This window comes from Pimephales promelas, chromosome 6 (assembly GCF_988280905.1).
Source record: "Pimephales promelas chromosome 6, fPimPro1.hap1.1, whole genome shotgun sequence".
NCBI lineage: Eukaryota > Metazoa > Chordata > Actinopteri > Cypriniformes > Leuciscidae > Pimephales > Pimephales promelas.
In genome coordinates, this window is record NC_142774.1 from 14,089,523 (window position 1) to 14,106,322 (window position 16,800).

The 16,800-nt window shown below is 35.8% G+C and overlaps 1 protein-coding gene and 1 long non-coding RNA gene across 2 annotated transcripts in view; one reads left to right on the forward strand and one right to left on the reverse strand.

Annotated features, from left to right (window-relative positions):
* LOC120487544 (uncharacterized) overlaps positions 1-16,800 on the reverse strand; it is a 91,257-nt gene that overhangs the window by 71,325 nt on the left and 3,132 nt on the right. The window lies entirely within an intron of this gene.
* On the forward strand, positions 1,502-3,498 carry hand2 (heart and neural crest derivatives expressed 2). Its single transcript, XM_039691197.2, has 2 exons — positions 1,502-2,547; positions 2,865-3,498. The coding sequence occupies exons 1-2, from the start codon at positions 2,026-2,028 to the stop codon at positions 2,961-2,963; spliced, it is 621 nt and encodes a 206-aa protein (XP_039547131.1). The 5' UTR covers positions 1,502-2,025; the 3' UTR covers positions 2,964-3,498.

Consider the following 16,800-nt stretch of genomic DNA (forward strand, 5'->3'; position numbering starts at 1 on the left):
TGGCTTTTGGATTCAGTTAAAAAATTCTGCACTTTTCTTCGCCACATTTAAAAATATGTCTTCAAACATGGATGTCGTGAAAAATGAACGGCCAATTGAGTATTAACAGATCCCGGAAACATAATTCTTGTAAAGTGTTTCGTATACAAATATACGACATAAACATATATTACAGTCAAAATCATTGGCCTGTTCTTGATGATGTCTAAATTTTAATGTCACATTTTTTTATTTATTTTTTTTTTCAAATACGCCCTCAGTTGGACTTTACATGATGAAACCGTGTTGATGGACTTATTGATTTATCAAAGACAATCCTTAAACAATTTTTATTAAAATGACAATGGCGTGATTATTTTTGTCAGAAATTTTAAATGTAGCTAGTCAAAAAGATGAGATGCTTTACCAATATTATTTTATGCATTTTACATTACATTATTATTATTATTATTATCATCATCATCATAGTGTCTTGTATGTATAGCTTGTGCTTTTATTAGTTCATTTAAAATTTTCGTGAAATACAGTTAATTAATAGCTACGGAAAGGTAAAGACATTCAATCAACTTCTAAATGAAAAACATTTCTCGTTTCATATAGGCCTACTGAAGCCTATAAATTTAATATTTAATTTTGTGTTGGAAGTATTTTGAGATATTTCAGCATATTGGCCTTAGGCTATATTTAAAAAAAAAACGCTCTGCTTATGAATCCGTATTTTGTTATTCCCAAAAATACGTGTCAAAAAGCGATAGGCTATATATAGGCTATTGTTGAAAATTTTAAATTTATAGACGACCTAAAGTACAAATAATTAGTTCTAACGATGCATAGTAGCTACACGGTGGCTATGAGAGAATGAATAATATCCTATAAGTTTTAACGTCCGCTGAAATGGCAAATCTGTTGCTCTGCACTTTGCTTTTCCTTCCTTTTTTCAAGAGGCAGTGATAAAACCCCCCAACACAAGTTCTACTCTTAACGAGGTTTTTATTTTAATTACGGTCTATCTATTTGGTTCCTCTAGGTTATTTGTAAGTTTAATTACTACTTGCTCAAAAAGCACATTTTTATTTATCCTATTTTATCACTAGCCTACATTAAAGCTTTAAATTAAAAATTTACAATAATTAAATTGTAAATTTAATAATAACACACACACAAATCGTTTTTTTTTTTTAATTACACATATTTAAATGTGTAATTAAAAAAAAAAAAAAAATAGGCCGAAATGTCAATGTTAGCTTTGGCACATATACATAGGCCTATATAAAAAAATAAATATATAGCTAATATAAACATGGCATGGCAGTATTTACCAACCACTTTTGTATGTATTTCAAAGTTTTCTCCATTTTAAATATAGTCTGAGCATGCTATCTTTGCAAGAGTTTGAGCAATTTAGGAGCGTAAACACCCTAACGATGCAGTTCATGTCCCTCCTCCTCTTCAACGTTATTGGCTGAGAACCGTTTTGACGACATATATGAACCCAAGCCGCTCTAAAGATGTAGCTGACATGGAGATCAAACGGCGGAATTCGCCTGCTTCTACCGAGTGAATCAGGCTGCGAATTGCGGGCACAACATCGACTGGGATTGGATCTTTTTCCATCCAACGCTCATTGATTCCACAACGGGTGTGAAATTCAGAAAAAGGCTGTGAACTCTGCTCAAACAATAATAACCATGAGCAATGGAACTTTTTCGTGATGGATATCTGCAGTGGAAAATATAAGTGTGAGTAAATTATTTTTTCAGTAATAACTCGACTGCAGTTAGCCCACATCCAAAGCCTATTTTGTTCATCCGTTAATGATCTGCTATATTTTCAGCGATATCTTTGTTATGGACAAATAGCATAAGTAGGACTGTATTTTTTACATTCTGTCAGAGAGCAACAAATCAGTACTTTTTTTTATGGGGAGACAGCCAGTGTCTAAATCACCAAGTCAAAGTACGCACAATCTGAGAGACAAAGCGAACTCCGTCTGTGGTTCGCCGTAGGGTGCACAAATCTGTCGCCATGAGTTTAGTTGGAGGGTTTCCCCACCACCCGGTGATGCATCATGACGGCTATTCCTTCGCTGCTGCAGCTGCTGCCAGTCGCTGTCATGAAGAACCCCCCTATTTTCATGGGTGGCTTATCAGCCATCCGGAGATGTCTCCTCCAGACTACACGATGGCACCCTCGTATAGCCCCGAATACTCAACAGGAGCCCCCGGGCTTGACCACTCGCACTACGGAGGAGTACCGGGCGCCGTTGGAATGGAACCCCGACCAGTGAAACGTAGACCCACGGCAAACCGAAAGGAGAGGCGCAGGACTCAAAGCATCAACAGCGCCTTTGCAGAACTCAGGGAATGCATTCCCAACGTGCCCGCGGATACGAAGCTGTCCAAAATAAAAACCCTTCGTTTGGCTACCAGTTATATTGCTTACCTTATGGACATTCTGGACAAAGACGAACAGAACGGGGAAGCAGAGGCCTTCAAGGCGGAATTCAAAAAGACAGACGGCAAAGAAGAAAGGCGAAAGAAGGAAATGGTAAGTCTAAACATATCTCAGTAGACTTTAAACTTTAGTTTAAATAAATATTATGTAGGCCTACTAGACTTATAATTTATCACGCACATATGCAAGTTAAAAGATAAACAGCTCTGCGATATATTAGACATAAATATAACGGAAACTTGCTTTGACTTTGATATATCTTCAACTTTATTCTGTTCCAAAACTTTCTATTTTATGAACGTTGTTGTTCCTGTGTCTTAGTTGCGTAAAAGCATTTTGCTGTCTTTACCGTATATTGATGACTTGCAATAGGCATATAAATAATCTATTTTGTATTCTTTTTTTCACAGAATGACGTTTTGAAAAGTTCAGGGAGCAGCAATGACAAGAAAACTAAAGGGAGAACTGGTTGGCCGCAGCATGTATGGGCATTGGAACTGAAACAATGAGACTAATGCAAAAGACACGAAATGAGGCCCTCTGAACTAATTTTAGTTGTTCTCTCACTTTATTTAATGGAATATTTATGTGCAATTTCCCGCATCGGACAGTGGATATTTGAGGAAAAAACCATTCCATTTTAGAAGGAGGATACTCTCTTGGTAAGAAATTGTATGTTGCTGTCTGATATTGGGTTATCATTGTTTGTTTTCGTGTCCCATTGTGAATCAAAATGAGATATCTGCCACTAAGGAGTACGTGAAGTCTTTTTCTGCCTCTCTATCACTTTCAGTATCTATCTCCCTCTCTCTCTTTCTCTCCTTTAATTATGAGGAAGAATAGTCGATGTTATGATATAAATGTTTTATTTGAAAATGTCATGAAGTGTTATGATGTAATTTTGTGGTCGTACAATGTTGGTGTCTGTTGACAACTGTTGAGTCCACCCAGTGCACTTCCGTCCAGGGACACGAAATTTAAATAATATTGGAGATGTAAACAATGTAATTAATTCAATAAACCACTGTGTTTTTAACGATCTTAGACCTTTTGTTGTATTGAAATGTAATTTAACTTAAAGGTGCCATTAGTAAATTGCATACTTAATAAGTAGCCTATTCAGAGAAGAAAAGTGCTGTTCGTGAACATTGAGTATAGAAATTAATGATACGTTTCAGAGCCTAGAGAGGCTGTTGAAGGTATTTTCAATTATACTTACATTAACTTGACAGTCAAATCAAACAGCACTCACGCGATGCATACCCGGCAGCTCCTCGAGCACAAACAGAATGATTCTCAAAGCCCAAACTGTGTCCCGCTTCGATGCATTTTGGCTTTTTTAAAAAAAATGTGTTTTAGAGTTTTAAAGAAGAGTTACATTTGACAAAGCTGCAGTACTACGTGTCAGCAAATGTGACTGATGTGCACATTTTGTCTTTTGATACTTGCAATACTGGGATACGCCAAAAAAAAATGTGTTCTTGCTAGCTATCGTCCTAATGTAGGCTATACAGACTAATTCATTTTACAAGCAGGCCTACAATTCGATGTAGATACTACAACAGTCTGTAGTTCCGTGTTATTACAATATAAAAAAAAAATAAGCGATAAATATTATCATTTTTATCTTAAAATGAGAATTGTATATGCTTATTTAATTTACCTCCAGTTGTAATACATTTGCTAGTGTACAAATGAAATTAGATTTAATCATATTAAAAAGACAGGTTTGATGAACAGGTGATAGGCCTACGGTTTCTGCAGCAGGTGCCCAAAAAAAGAAAAAATATAGACTAATTTAATTAATCAAAATGATGATTTGACTTAATGTCTGTGACATATAAATAGGCTACAGTGCTCATTTAATTATACAAAAAAAGACACAATAGTCTACCGATTAAGGCAAAAATGGATAGAATCCCGAAGTATTGGTGTAGCTGTTAAATAGGCAGCCCTTGATATTTTAATAAAACAAACACTGAGACTACAGGGTCGATTAGACAGCGAATGAAGTTAAATTCCATTATTGATTGAGTAGACTTACTGGAGCCAGTGGAAAATGTCAAAATGATGTTAAAAACAAAATACGGAGTAACGGTCAGCTCGGATGTGCAATTGATTGATAATGTGCCGATCAAAACGCGCAGCTGAAACTTCCCACTGGTGGGGGGCTGGGTTAGCACCGCAATTCATCGAACCGAATTTTGGCTCTGATGGCAATAACAAGAGTCAGTAGTAGCTGGAATTATGGCGTAGGCTACAACAGTGATTTATAATAAATCCCCCCCCCCCCCCCCACACACACACAAACACACACACATACATATATTTTTCTTTACTGTTAGGGCTTTTTTGTGAGTTTTATTATTATTATTATTATTATTATTATTATTATTATTATTATTAATGTGGGCTAACGTATTCGTTTCAGGCCTCATTCGTCTGATTTTTTTTCATTTACGCAAAGGCATGCAATTAAACTGACATCTCCGGGAGAGTAAATCTCTTTAGATAGGAAGACACACAGACAATTTAAGACCTATCCAATTGCTTTAAATTACCGCTTACTTTACATTGTATTGTCTGATTCCACTGGTCCTATGCGCTAATAATTGTAGATAATTTGTTGAGAGTGTCAAGATGGCGTCTCAGATAAAATTAACCGTCCGTAGGCCTACTCCCTTGATTAAGAATAGCCTACAGATAATACTGTGACCTCACTCTGACCTTCTGCTGCTGTAACATGAATGGCTCTCCAAATGGAAGAGAACACGTATCTTACATTCGACACCATGATTCCTGAAGGCCCAAAGTATATAGTCAGGACCTCTTATTACATCTGGCACTAAAGCAAACGAAGTCGTCTAATCCTGGGAGATAGCCTACTACAATTTAGTTACAGCCGACAGAGCTCTTTTATCTCTCACTTCCCCTCACTTCATGTCCCATGAATGAATACAATTCTAAGCATATACATTCTGACCAGCAAAAACGCTTAGACCTACATTTTAGTTGCCTATGTGTTGTTTATTTCAACTCGCTTCGACAATGGCAGGCATATACGCCACTTATCAGCCTGATAACACATCGATTTGTTTTCTTACGTAAAATTGTCCAAAACTATTAAAGTTCTCGAATGATGTCATATTATATTTTAAAGCATGGACCAAACGCCATCTCTTTCTTAGTATAACAGACATCTGTAAACCATTAGCTCATAAGGCCCTCCTCCATTTTTTCTGTCTGTGGCAGTGGTTGAGACGTGTTGACGTCAGAACAGAGCATCCTGAGCCTATACAGTATATGCAAAACATAATCACGTAGCCTACGAGACCTGTGATTCTACCTCAACAAAAGGCCTTGCATCAAACCCGTTCAGTGTAAATAACTTATGATAAAGGCAATCTAAGCTTTCGAAAAAAAAAAATATATATATATATATAGTCAATGGCTTGAAGTGCCACAAACAGACATAGCTTACAACATTAAGATATCTGTTTTAGTCTGTTCGTGCTTGAAAAAATATAGATGTCGCAGTCTTAATCATTTTAAAATGAAATTCATGGCTATATGTTCTAAAATTGTGTGATACGAGTAGTCCGGGCTGCTATCTCTTTGCATGGTTTTATGAACAGATCACACTCTCTTGAAAATAAAAGTTTACTGTAGGCCTATCTATATTTTTTTCCTGATTATAAAGAACATTTTAACAAAACAATTTGCACTATATGCACGCAATGTTAAGGTTCCATTTATGTTAAAGGTTCTTCGTGGAACCATAGATTGCCTTAGGCTACGCGTAATATCACATTTTAGAATGGGAGATTAGACTAGATGTACTCAGTGTAATTAGATTTAGCATAAAGACTTTTGTCCCACATCCTCAATGTGTACCGATATAACGGAGCATTGTAACTTTTGATAACGTTTCGCCGACATCTGCAGTCATTTTGATCGGCAGGTTTAGAGGGGGAAATGAAGTCCGATATTGACTGAATTGGATAATTAAACACTTTATATTATTTTTAATAACATGCTAGTCTAATAAGTATCTTATACAATTTACGAATTCCTGGTTTGTTCTTGAATTAGCGTAGCCTAAAATAAACGGACACGGCAATATTAGGTGCCTAGGCCTAAAAGTGCAATCTTAATGTAGGGCCTGTATTTATACATAAATGTGTTTACTACCCAAAAAGTCGCTTTTATTTTTGAATCCGAGTGAATTCTCTCACAGTCACTGACCCAAAAAGTGTTCCGTGAGTTAACTGAAAGGACTGCAATATCAATCTGCTAAATTTCTCAAATACAATAGAAATGCGCCACACTATCAGGTTATAAACTGTCAACTGTTTTCACCCCAAAATTAAACAACCAGACAATGTGACTTTTTGAGAGACTGTCCTGTGTCTTGTTGAATGTTTCACGGAAGAGCAGGCCAGTGCCCGTGGTGCTGTCAGTTGTGACAGTTCCCAGATGGAGGCCGCTACTGTATGCGAGATTGAGTTTCTCACAGAAACAACTCCCTCTTCTTCCAAACCGTCCTCCAAAAGTTCTTCAGGCACTCGTGCGCCCCGACGCCTCAAACATCGGTAACGCGGAAAGAATGAGCGGAGTTTTGAAGGAATAAGGATGCATCGCTCCATCAGAGTAGCCTATGCTTGAGAAGAGATGGCTTTAAATCTGCGTGACGAGCTAGTGGCAGGATCACTGATGGTTACTACGGTAAACTGGATTTGCCTTGAATGTGTAAAGTGATTTATTGGTTTTATAAGGAACTGGCACACAACTTATACACAACTAAGAGCTTTCTTTTTTATCAAGGGGATATCTCTTATCAATAGCATATACTTTATAGAAAACCAGGCATTCGAAATAATTATTATGTTTCTTGTACTGTTTTTGTTTTTCTATCAGTTAGCTTTAGTTAACATTACAAGTCTATACTTTTAGATTTGCACTCACCTAATTGTAAAGCGGTGCATAAAGTTGCAAAAAATGAGTTGCAAATTGTTTAGGATATTTACACATTAACCAACCTTTTTAACCTTTTGTATTTTCATTTAAACATTAAAAATAAACTTGGCAGGTCCAGATACCAGACAACATGCGTCTATGGATGGCCCTCAAACAATGATAACGTTTTTAAAAATGTTGTAGGCTACAAAGTACGAGCCGTTACGCGATTTGCTGCAAATAATGCTTGATTTGCTTATATTTAATAGATCCAGTGTATTAAACAAAATATGTTTATAATATAAATATATTGTACAATTATATTTTGATAGTTCAGTTGCAAGATCATTTTAAAGAACATTTTCAACAATAAAAAGCTGGAGTAAGATATTGTACGTGTACACGGTATACAGCGAAATTTAGAGTGGCAATTCTCAGAGAGCAAATATACAATTAGCTTAAATATATAGGCTACACACACACATAATATATATATATATATATATATATATATATATATATATATATATATATATATATATATATATATATATATATATATATATATAAATATAGGTAGGCAATTGCATATTACAAATAGCCTATTTGCACTTTTAAAATGTCTATATAGCCTAACGCCATTGAAGCCATATTGTATGAGGTGTTGCATGTATTGTATGTTCTTCAAGGTTTGAACTTAACCTAATTTAAGACTACAAAATATAATTTAAATATGTTAGGCCTACTGAATATTTCGCAAATAAAAATATTCAAATCAGATTACAAAAGTGCCTACGTTACGCGGGGTGAATAGCTTGGCATCACAGCCCAGTAATGAGCACAACGACTCCTTCAGAAAAAATTTCAGAAAAGTTACGTAGGCTATTGAGCCTGTGAGAGGAGAGGAAGACCTCCCAAGTGGTCAGGGCATGCGTGTCATTTCAAGCGAGTCCTCTAACACTCCATTTATCCCTGCGAGCATGAGGCGACTGCTCTGTTTTGTCGGTGATAAACATTTAAAACCTTTAAACGAGAGCATAAATCCAGATGGGGGGAAAAACACATGAAAAAGGCTACATTTTCAGAAACCAACCTGATAACGTGGAAATGCGCTTCGCATAGATCAACAGGCTGTTTATTTCGTAGGCTAAATAATCGTTTACTAAATGTATTAGGCCCTATGTTAAAATTGAGCAAGCGTGAAATATGCAAATGTGAGTACAGTCTTCGAGAAGTGCACGGCCTTTACAAAATAAATAATGGTCTGTAAAAATGCTTATCAGACATTTACATTTTAATCTTCAGTATACACAATAGACATTTACATTTTAATCTTCAGTGATACACAATATAAGAGCGATTCTAATAAATAACATGTAGCCTATACCAATAGGTCACGCAGTTATTGTTGTGGGGATGTAATCATTGTTCGTGTAGCTAATACTGGGAAATACTGTAAAAGATTCCTTACGACATCGTGGTTGTTAATTTCATAGCTCTCCTCCATCCGTGAAAATGTCTTATATATAGCCTATGCACTGTTGGATGTGTGAGGAGATGGTGATCAAACCATTAACGGTATAGGCCTACCACCTATTAAGCTAATAGTAATGTTTTTTCAGCTAAACGTCCAGGATTGACATTGCCTGACCCTCGCCAAATTCGCGCTTTCTTTATCCCATTTATTTAAATGGAACTCATAGGAGTGGTAGTGCAATACATCTTCAGTGAATAATAAACAGACTTCGTTCATCACAGACACAAATTACTCACAGTGTTAACCTTTTAAACTGACCAATTAAACAAACTGAATGCAGGTCTATTCAAATCATTGGTCTAGCTGGAATAGACCTCGCTTAATACTCAAACTCAATCAAAACTTCCGACCTTATTTCAGTAATTGCACAAGCTGTTATTTACTTTAAAATAATATACTATTTTATGACAGTGAATGTGATTCTTGATATTAATTCTATAATAAAAATGTGGACAGCGCGAAATAAGATATTACAAAAAAGCGTCTATAGGCTATGACCTTGAACTTGTCTTTTGCAATTGTGTTGCAAAATCTGTTGATGGAACCAACCGTTCATTATAATGTGGCCTGCACGTTTCAATCGATACAAGCATGCATGCCAGATGTTAACTTGTATTTTTTTTAATAATAAAATGGTGTAAAAGCACACGGTATCTCAGCAAATATTGGATAGCAGGTTTAACCGTTTACGAAATTACCCTTGGGGAAAAAATGCTTTTGTATTACATTACAACATAGACGTCTATTTTCAGTATAACCAATCACAATTAGAAAACAAAATCTACCGTTGAGCACAAAGAGAAACATTCAAGTAGAGACAACAGTCAGAAGACACTTACATTATTGCACAGGGGCCTCACGATGCTGCTGATGGTCTATAAAGATATCTTAATCTCCCTCTGATTCTCTCATGGTTCTAACTAGCTATCGAAGGGGGAAATGGCGAAGTGATTTTCAAAGAAATCACATGAATGCAGGGAGATGCAGCAGGCAGATGGACTTTTCAAAATAAAAAAATAAAATTAATTACCTAAGTGTTGTGTGTCCTCTATTAAATACAGTGTGCAATGTGCAAAATGCAAGTAGGCCTACAAAAGTATGGTCGTATTTCACTGACTGACTGACGGTATTTAGTCTTTATTTGTGAAATGTTGTTGCTCACAAAATTGAAATGTTCCTGGTCATGTAATAAAATTTGAAAAGGATTTGAAATGACGAAACTCGGGCATTGCAGAGTCTAAAAATCCATTCATGAATTATCTCACACAAGGAGATGGATGGGCCAAGGGCTAAAACCAGCATTCTAGCATTATCACTTGGGGTTAGCCAATTCTATGTATCTGCAATATGGACGGTCAGTTTTCCATTCATGAAAACATCTGTTACTTTGCACTCCACAGACCTTGCATATGCAATAACAGACTGTAAAAATAACCTGTGGCATGTGGTAAAAGACAAACGTTTAGTCACTGCTTGTGGCTATACATGAGAGTATGGTGCCACGTCCAACTAATTTGCTAGGCTACGAATTTTGGAAAGAATGGCTTCTAAGTAAGGACAGTATCATTAATGAAGAGCAGATCAGTGAGTAACCATGGAAACAGTGATACCATGGCAACCCCAGGTTCTCCTGTCACTCAGGGGCCCCTCAGGCCAGTATATCCGGGGATAGGTTCCTCTCCAATCCATCATGGGCAGTAATGGAGAGTTTCTGGAGCAGTCTGTGGCTGACTGTGTTAAACCACAGCGATGACAGCTATCTGCTCCCCAGCTCTGAGCTACCCTTCTTTCTCTTTACATTTACTATCACATTTATTTTTCTCTATTTCCGTTTCTCTCTCACTTCTCATCAGACATTCTCATTTACAAAGGGTGTCCACTTTTTTACACCGCAAAGCCTTCCTGGATCACAATGGATATTACCTATACATTTTCAGTTTGTGTTCCCCTTCACATTCAATGGGTTCCCGTCTTTTCAGAGGAACAAACATGAGATGCCCAGACGACATTTATGGTCTCTTTTTTAAGCCTAATGAACACGCCATAGCCTACAGCAATATGTTTAATGCAGGCTATAGTTTATTGAGAAAAAGGTTTTTAAAAGACAAAACTCCAACTTTTTCTCTTATAAAAACGAGTTCTTAATTAAACCTTATTTTTATATTCTACATGATACATTTTCTTTATGCTATCACTATGCTATACTATCAGGTATTTATTTTTTTCAGTGTGGCTAATATATATATATATATATATATATATATATATATATATATATATATATAAAATCAAATTTTTAATGGCCGGAAAATGTTTAATGTAAAATGTTCATTGTAACCTTTTTCTTTTTCTTTTTTGCAGAACGATCAATTTCTTAAGCACAAACACTAATTCGTTTGCAATGTTTCATACATAGCCTGGGGGTTCGAAGTGCAAGCTTCATGTGATAGGAGGAGACAAAGGGCCAATGATAAGGATATGAGTAGCTGACATTCGCCATTCTGCGGGGTGCTTATCTGGAAGTTGCGCTTTTGGGATATTATTTTCACAGTTTCATGAAAGTGCGTATCTATTCCACGAATGTCATTTCTCTTGGCACTTTTACTGTTTTTTTTTTTTTTTTTTTTGCGTGCATATGCTACGCACATAAAACCCATTGGATATATAGATTTAGGGGGGAGGGGGGTGGGGAGTTCGTGCGTATTATACGCCATAAAGTGCGTTATATGCACGGGAAAAACGCGTACCAAATACACGCAAAAACTATTTTTGGCGTATAAATGGCACGAGAAATGACATTCGTGCTATAGATACTAACTTTCATTAAATCGGGCTCTTTTCAGTTCCTCTGAATTTAATTTATATGCCTGTCAATCATGCCACTTCTTTGACTGTACCAAAATCAGTGCATTCTTTTGTTCCATTTTTTTTTTTTTTTTTTTGTTTAACTGCAGTTAGCATTAGGTACTGTAATCACTGGTACAATTAAAAGAATAGCCCACTGATATTAAAGTCACATTTTATTGATCTACTGGACAACAGTTATTTGCAACATATACTGTCTGAATTTATTTATTGTGTTTTTTTTTTTTTGTTTCTTTACTCACTTATCTTTTTTTTATTATTTATTTTATTTTTACTGTCTTCTATTGTTGTTTTGTGCACTGTAAGCTCCGTCTTTCACCAAGACAAATTCCTTGTTTGTGTAATATTTGGCAATAAATCTCATTCTGATTCTGATATTAAGTTCTTGTGTGATTTTGAGTTTGTCCTGCAAATGATTGCATCTCCTTACAATGCACTTAGCACTAGTTTCTTGCTCCAGAGCATTTTCGGGTTCTGCTATGGTGCTTTGGGAAACAGCCCCAATTCAAACCATTAAAATAAAAATGATTGAAAATGTTTCTATTTAAAAGAGCCGGGCACGGGACATGTCTTCTATGCACATTTCATTCATTCATGCATTTTTTAAATGGCCTAAAAAATGCCTACGTGATTTATTTATATTCCAATTTTAGTAATGGACAATTAATTTACAAAAAGTAATAGCTGTAAAACTTTAAATCAAATAGGAACACAAAAAAAAAAATTCTCCGCCAACAAATACATTATTCAGGGCTTGACTGAAATTGAAATGTTTTCAATAGGCTACTGTAACTTTCTTGATCCGAACATTTAGACCTCACTGTATAAGGTAAAATAAACGATACGGCGCATTTAAATGTGTTATCCTTGTCATGGCTGAATGAACTGTATACCAACAGCCTAAAAAAACACTAAAAATTCACACTATCAAGTGCAACTAAATTGCCGTTTTTTTCAGTGCTTATCCCTACACTTATTGATTTAGGAAGTGGGTGGCAGATTGATTTGGGACTGTAGTGGCCCCATGTTTATTGGGCACACAAGTCCGCAGGTCTGAGGTATTAGGACTTCTCACGGGTGGCCAGGCCACTGTGATACACCACACCCCTATACTGATTTCATTGCTTGCCGCAGAATGGTTTTGATCATAGTCAAAGGAAAACGTATAACACCTTGATTTCATGTGAGAGTAGTCATGTTGGTTGCACAATTTTAGGACAAAACAGCAAAAACAAATTCATTAATATTCAATATCAGTGTCTAATCTTATTAGCCTATTTTAAATTAAATGCTTTTAAGGGGAATTCGATAATCCCAAACTGCGATGGCAACGCACATAGATTTAAGGAGCATCCAAGCCGTGGTAACCAAGCCATTCATAACTCATGCGGGGTTCCCTAAAATGTAGCTACCAAACGAGAACGCGCGAACAGTGCAACAAGAGTCACGTTTTGTTTATGACATGCTGAAATGTAAAGTCATGGAGGGAAATGTATAAGCTAAACATATTTTCTTAAATATTCAACTTATTTATTCCAATTCCAAAACACTTATGTGTAATTGCCATACTTTTACAAATTCACAGCTCCATTCTGAATGTCATTTGCGATTTCTCAGATTTAGGTCGAGGTGCAATCCTGCAATAAAGCACTTTGTTTGAATGGTATTTTGCTCATTGTAGACATACTTTATGTATTTAAATATTTGCCTATTTTTTATTATAATTTGTGCATTAAGCTATTTAACAGAATGTCATTAAAATAATTGATAACATAAAAGCGCAACTATTGTGCATTGTACGCAATGAAAGCCTAATTAAACACTCGTGCGTAACGTGGATGAAATCAGGTTGATTTTGGGACATTTTTTCTATGATTTGGGGAAAAGTGTCCTAAACCTGAATTCAAACTACAGGAAACATTTAAAAATCACTGCATAACTTGGAACTATATTTTGCCGTTGCCCTGCAGGAGATTCTCCGGCTATACTTCGATTATTCGTTGATCGTTCGTTTTAACAATCTTATTTGGGGTTTAGATGCTTTTGGAAAAAATAAAACGTATCCCAACCATTCCAGCAATGCTATGAAGACAACCAAATATTGTTACAATACTAGATTAATAAAATGTTGAATATTAATAAAAAAATCACTGCAGATTATGCTATTAATAAGAAGGGTGAGGAGACTCAAAAAAAAAAATCAACTGCCTATAGCAGCAACACTATGGTCAGAAGCGCTGTCTCAGTGATTCAGCGGGAGCTTTAAAATGATTGCTGTTATGACACTGATCTCAGAACGATTAGAGGACAAACCTTGTGTGATTAGAGCTGTCAAATAGCCACCACTGAAACTGTCACTGTTTACAATCACTAGCAGTGAACATCATCGTCAATTTTCTTTCCACAACAACGATCAAATAAGGTTACGCGGTCACCGTGCTCATGGTGTAAAAATAGTCCTCTGTTCTGCAGAACATTAAGACTTTATTGGAGAATAAGGGTAAACACAATTATCCACATCCATGCGGTCACACGATAACGAAACTGAATGAATCTCACAAGTGCTTCTACATTTTGTGGAAAAAGGCTATCAGGTTGTTGCCTGAAAACACTGCATACACGATATGTAACCAGATTTTAGAAGAAAAAAAATGTGTATGGCTATATTAGTCTCCTATAGGCCACATGTCTTTAAAAAAAAAATACTTTAGAAATATTTTGTATGCTACAATATGAATAACAGGCCGCATACATATTTCTAAACTACTGATTAATTATTTGCGTTGAATAAATTACGAGTCTTTTTATCCATAGCTGTTGATCCTCCTTTGGAAAAAAATAGCCCAAGAACATAGGGTAAGAGAGCCATCTTGTGGTTGTTGCGTGTTATGTGCTAGTGCAAGTTCTCAATTGTAGCTAACAATCCTTTAGTGACTAACTGCCGACTAACAATAATATCATTTAAATGTATTTATATATTAATAGAAAGCCAAATATAAAAAGGGAATGCTATATTCTTAAAACTTAGCCTACAAGGGCTTAAGCTAAAAAAAAAAAAAAGCTTAAAAATTCAATATCGCTTAATTGGCTTAATTCTCGCTTAATTGGCTTAAAATCGCTTAATAAATCATAAATCTAAGCATTCAACAACACATATGAATGGTCCATTTCCTGTTTTTTCTTTATTTTATTTTTTACAGTAGCCTAATGCAGGCACTGTCATTTATTTATTTCATGAGATGTGCAATTAGCTAAGCTAAACCGCCTGCAAAAAAATAATAAATAAATAATAATAATTATATATATATATATATATATATATATATATATATATATATATATATATATTCAATGATCGAAACTGACATGGCATTATAATTATATAAAAGGAGTGAAGAATATGCGACAAATTAACACCTTGCTTGCAGAGCCATTTTTAAAAGAGCAACAAGTGCTGAGAGTCTGTTTCTGCAACTTTAGCGATGCTGTGCTACAGCTGTCCACTGTAATTACACGATCCGGCCGCTAGAGCGCAGTGGAGATCTGGTTTCAGTGGTCTGCTAGAGATCTGGTAGCGAATGGGCCTATTTTTTTTACAGTCTATCTATGGGAAGGGCTTGACGTGAATGATTGTTTCTGAATATTTAATTCTTGAGCTAAGCTTTCTTTTCCCGTTGGCTACCTAATAAATATTCAGTAGGCTACCCCAGCATGTATCATTGGAACGTTATGCAAGGTCAGCTTTGCGAAATTAATATTCATTAGCTCAGCTCAGAATCTATCGCCATTGTAGGCTTTAGTAATTTCGCAAGAGGGCGCCAAGTTAAGTTTACAGGCAGGCACACCGGATCCGGTCAGCGGCGGTCAGTGAATAGAGGCATCTTTGTTACTGCTATTTTGAACCATCTATTAATATAGGCTATGCACATGACCAACAGGTAACAGCGTCAGCGTGGTTAGACCGATATAGCTACAGTTGCTTTTTTGTTCGATGTAAGTTAACAATGTAACGATTAGATAACTGACTAAATAACGGGACAGGACATTTTCTTTTAATCGAGCTAATTGTTACAGGCATATAACTCATTTGGGACCAACATCTTCTTTGCAATTCCATGCAATAACGTATTGAGCCTTTTCTCTAAGTGAGCAAATCCAGCCACAGAAGGAACTGGTTTGGTGGAAATCAGTGAGAGGAAAATGCGAAATAAAGAAATTATTCAATAATGAACTGGCTCTTAGCGCTCCAATAAAGAATGTTTATCAAGTTTCATTCCGTGTTACCTACAGACGGGCTCTGAAGGGATAGCAGCACAAAGTGTGAAGCAATGTTTTGAACAAATAAGCCTCCGTTAGGGGGCAGTATTTCCCCAATCTCGTTCCTGGAGGGCCACTGTCCCAGTTTAGCAGCTCCAACCCTTACCAAACACCCTGATCAAGCTAATCAAGGGCTTCATGATTGTCAGAAACTCACAGCTAGGTGTGTTTGATCAGGGTTGGAGCTAAACTCTGCAGGGACAGTGGCCCTCCAGGAACGAGATTGAGGAACCCTGGTACAATGGTTTAAAAGGGGTGCAAATCCGATACTTTTTCCGATATTGTATTACAGGTTTTGGGAATTTACTGTCTTTAATTTGTGTCTGCAGCCTTATCTCGATGTTACATCTGAAAAGCACTGTGTTCATTTGATGTTTAGAACATTAATCCACACTTAAAATAATGTAATCCTTGAAAATTTATGATTTTGAAAAATATTACAATGATTAAGTGACATTAACTATTGAAGGTTAGATGACATCAGAGTCAGAAGAAGCTTTATTGCAAAGTAGGATGATTAAGATGCCTCTTTATGAACAATATGGATTTACTTAGATATTTAGATAGATTTGTAGAAAGATAGATACAATTCTTATATATATATATATATATATATATATATATATATATATATATATATATTAAGATAGATAGATATATATTCTGAAATT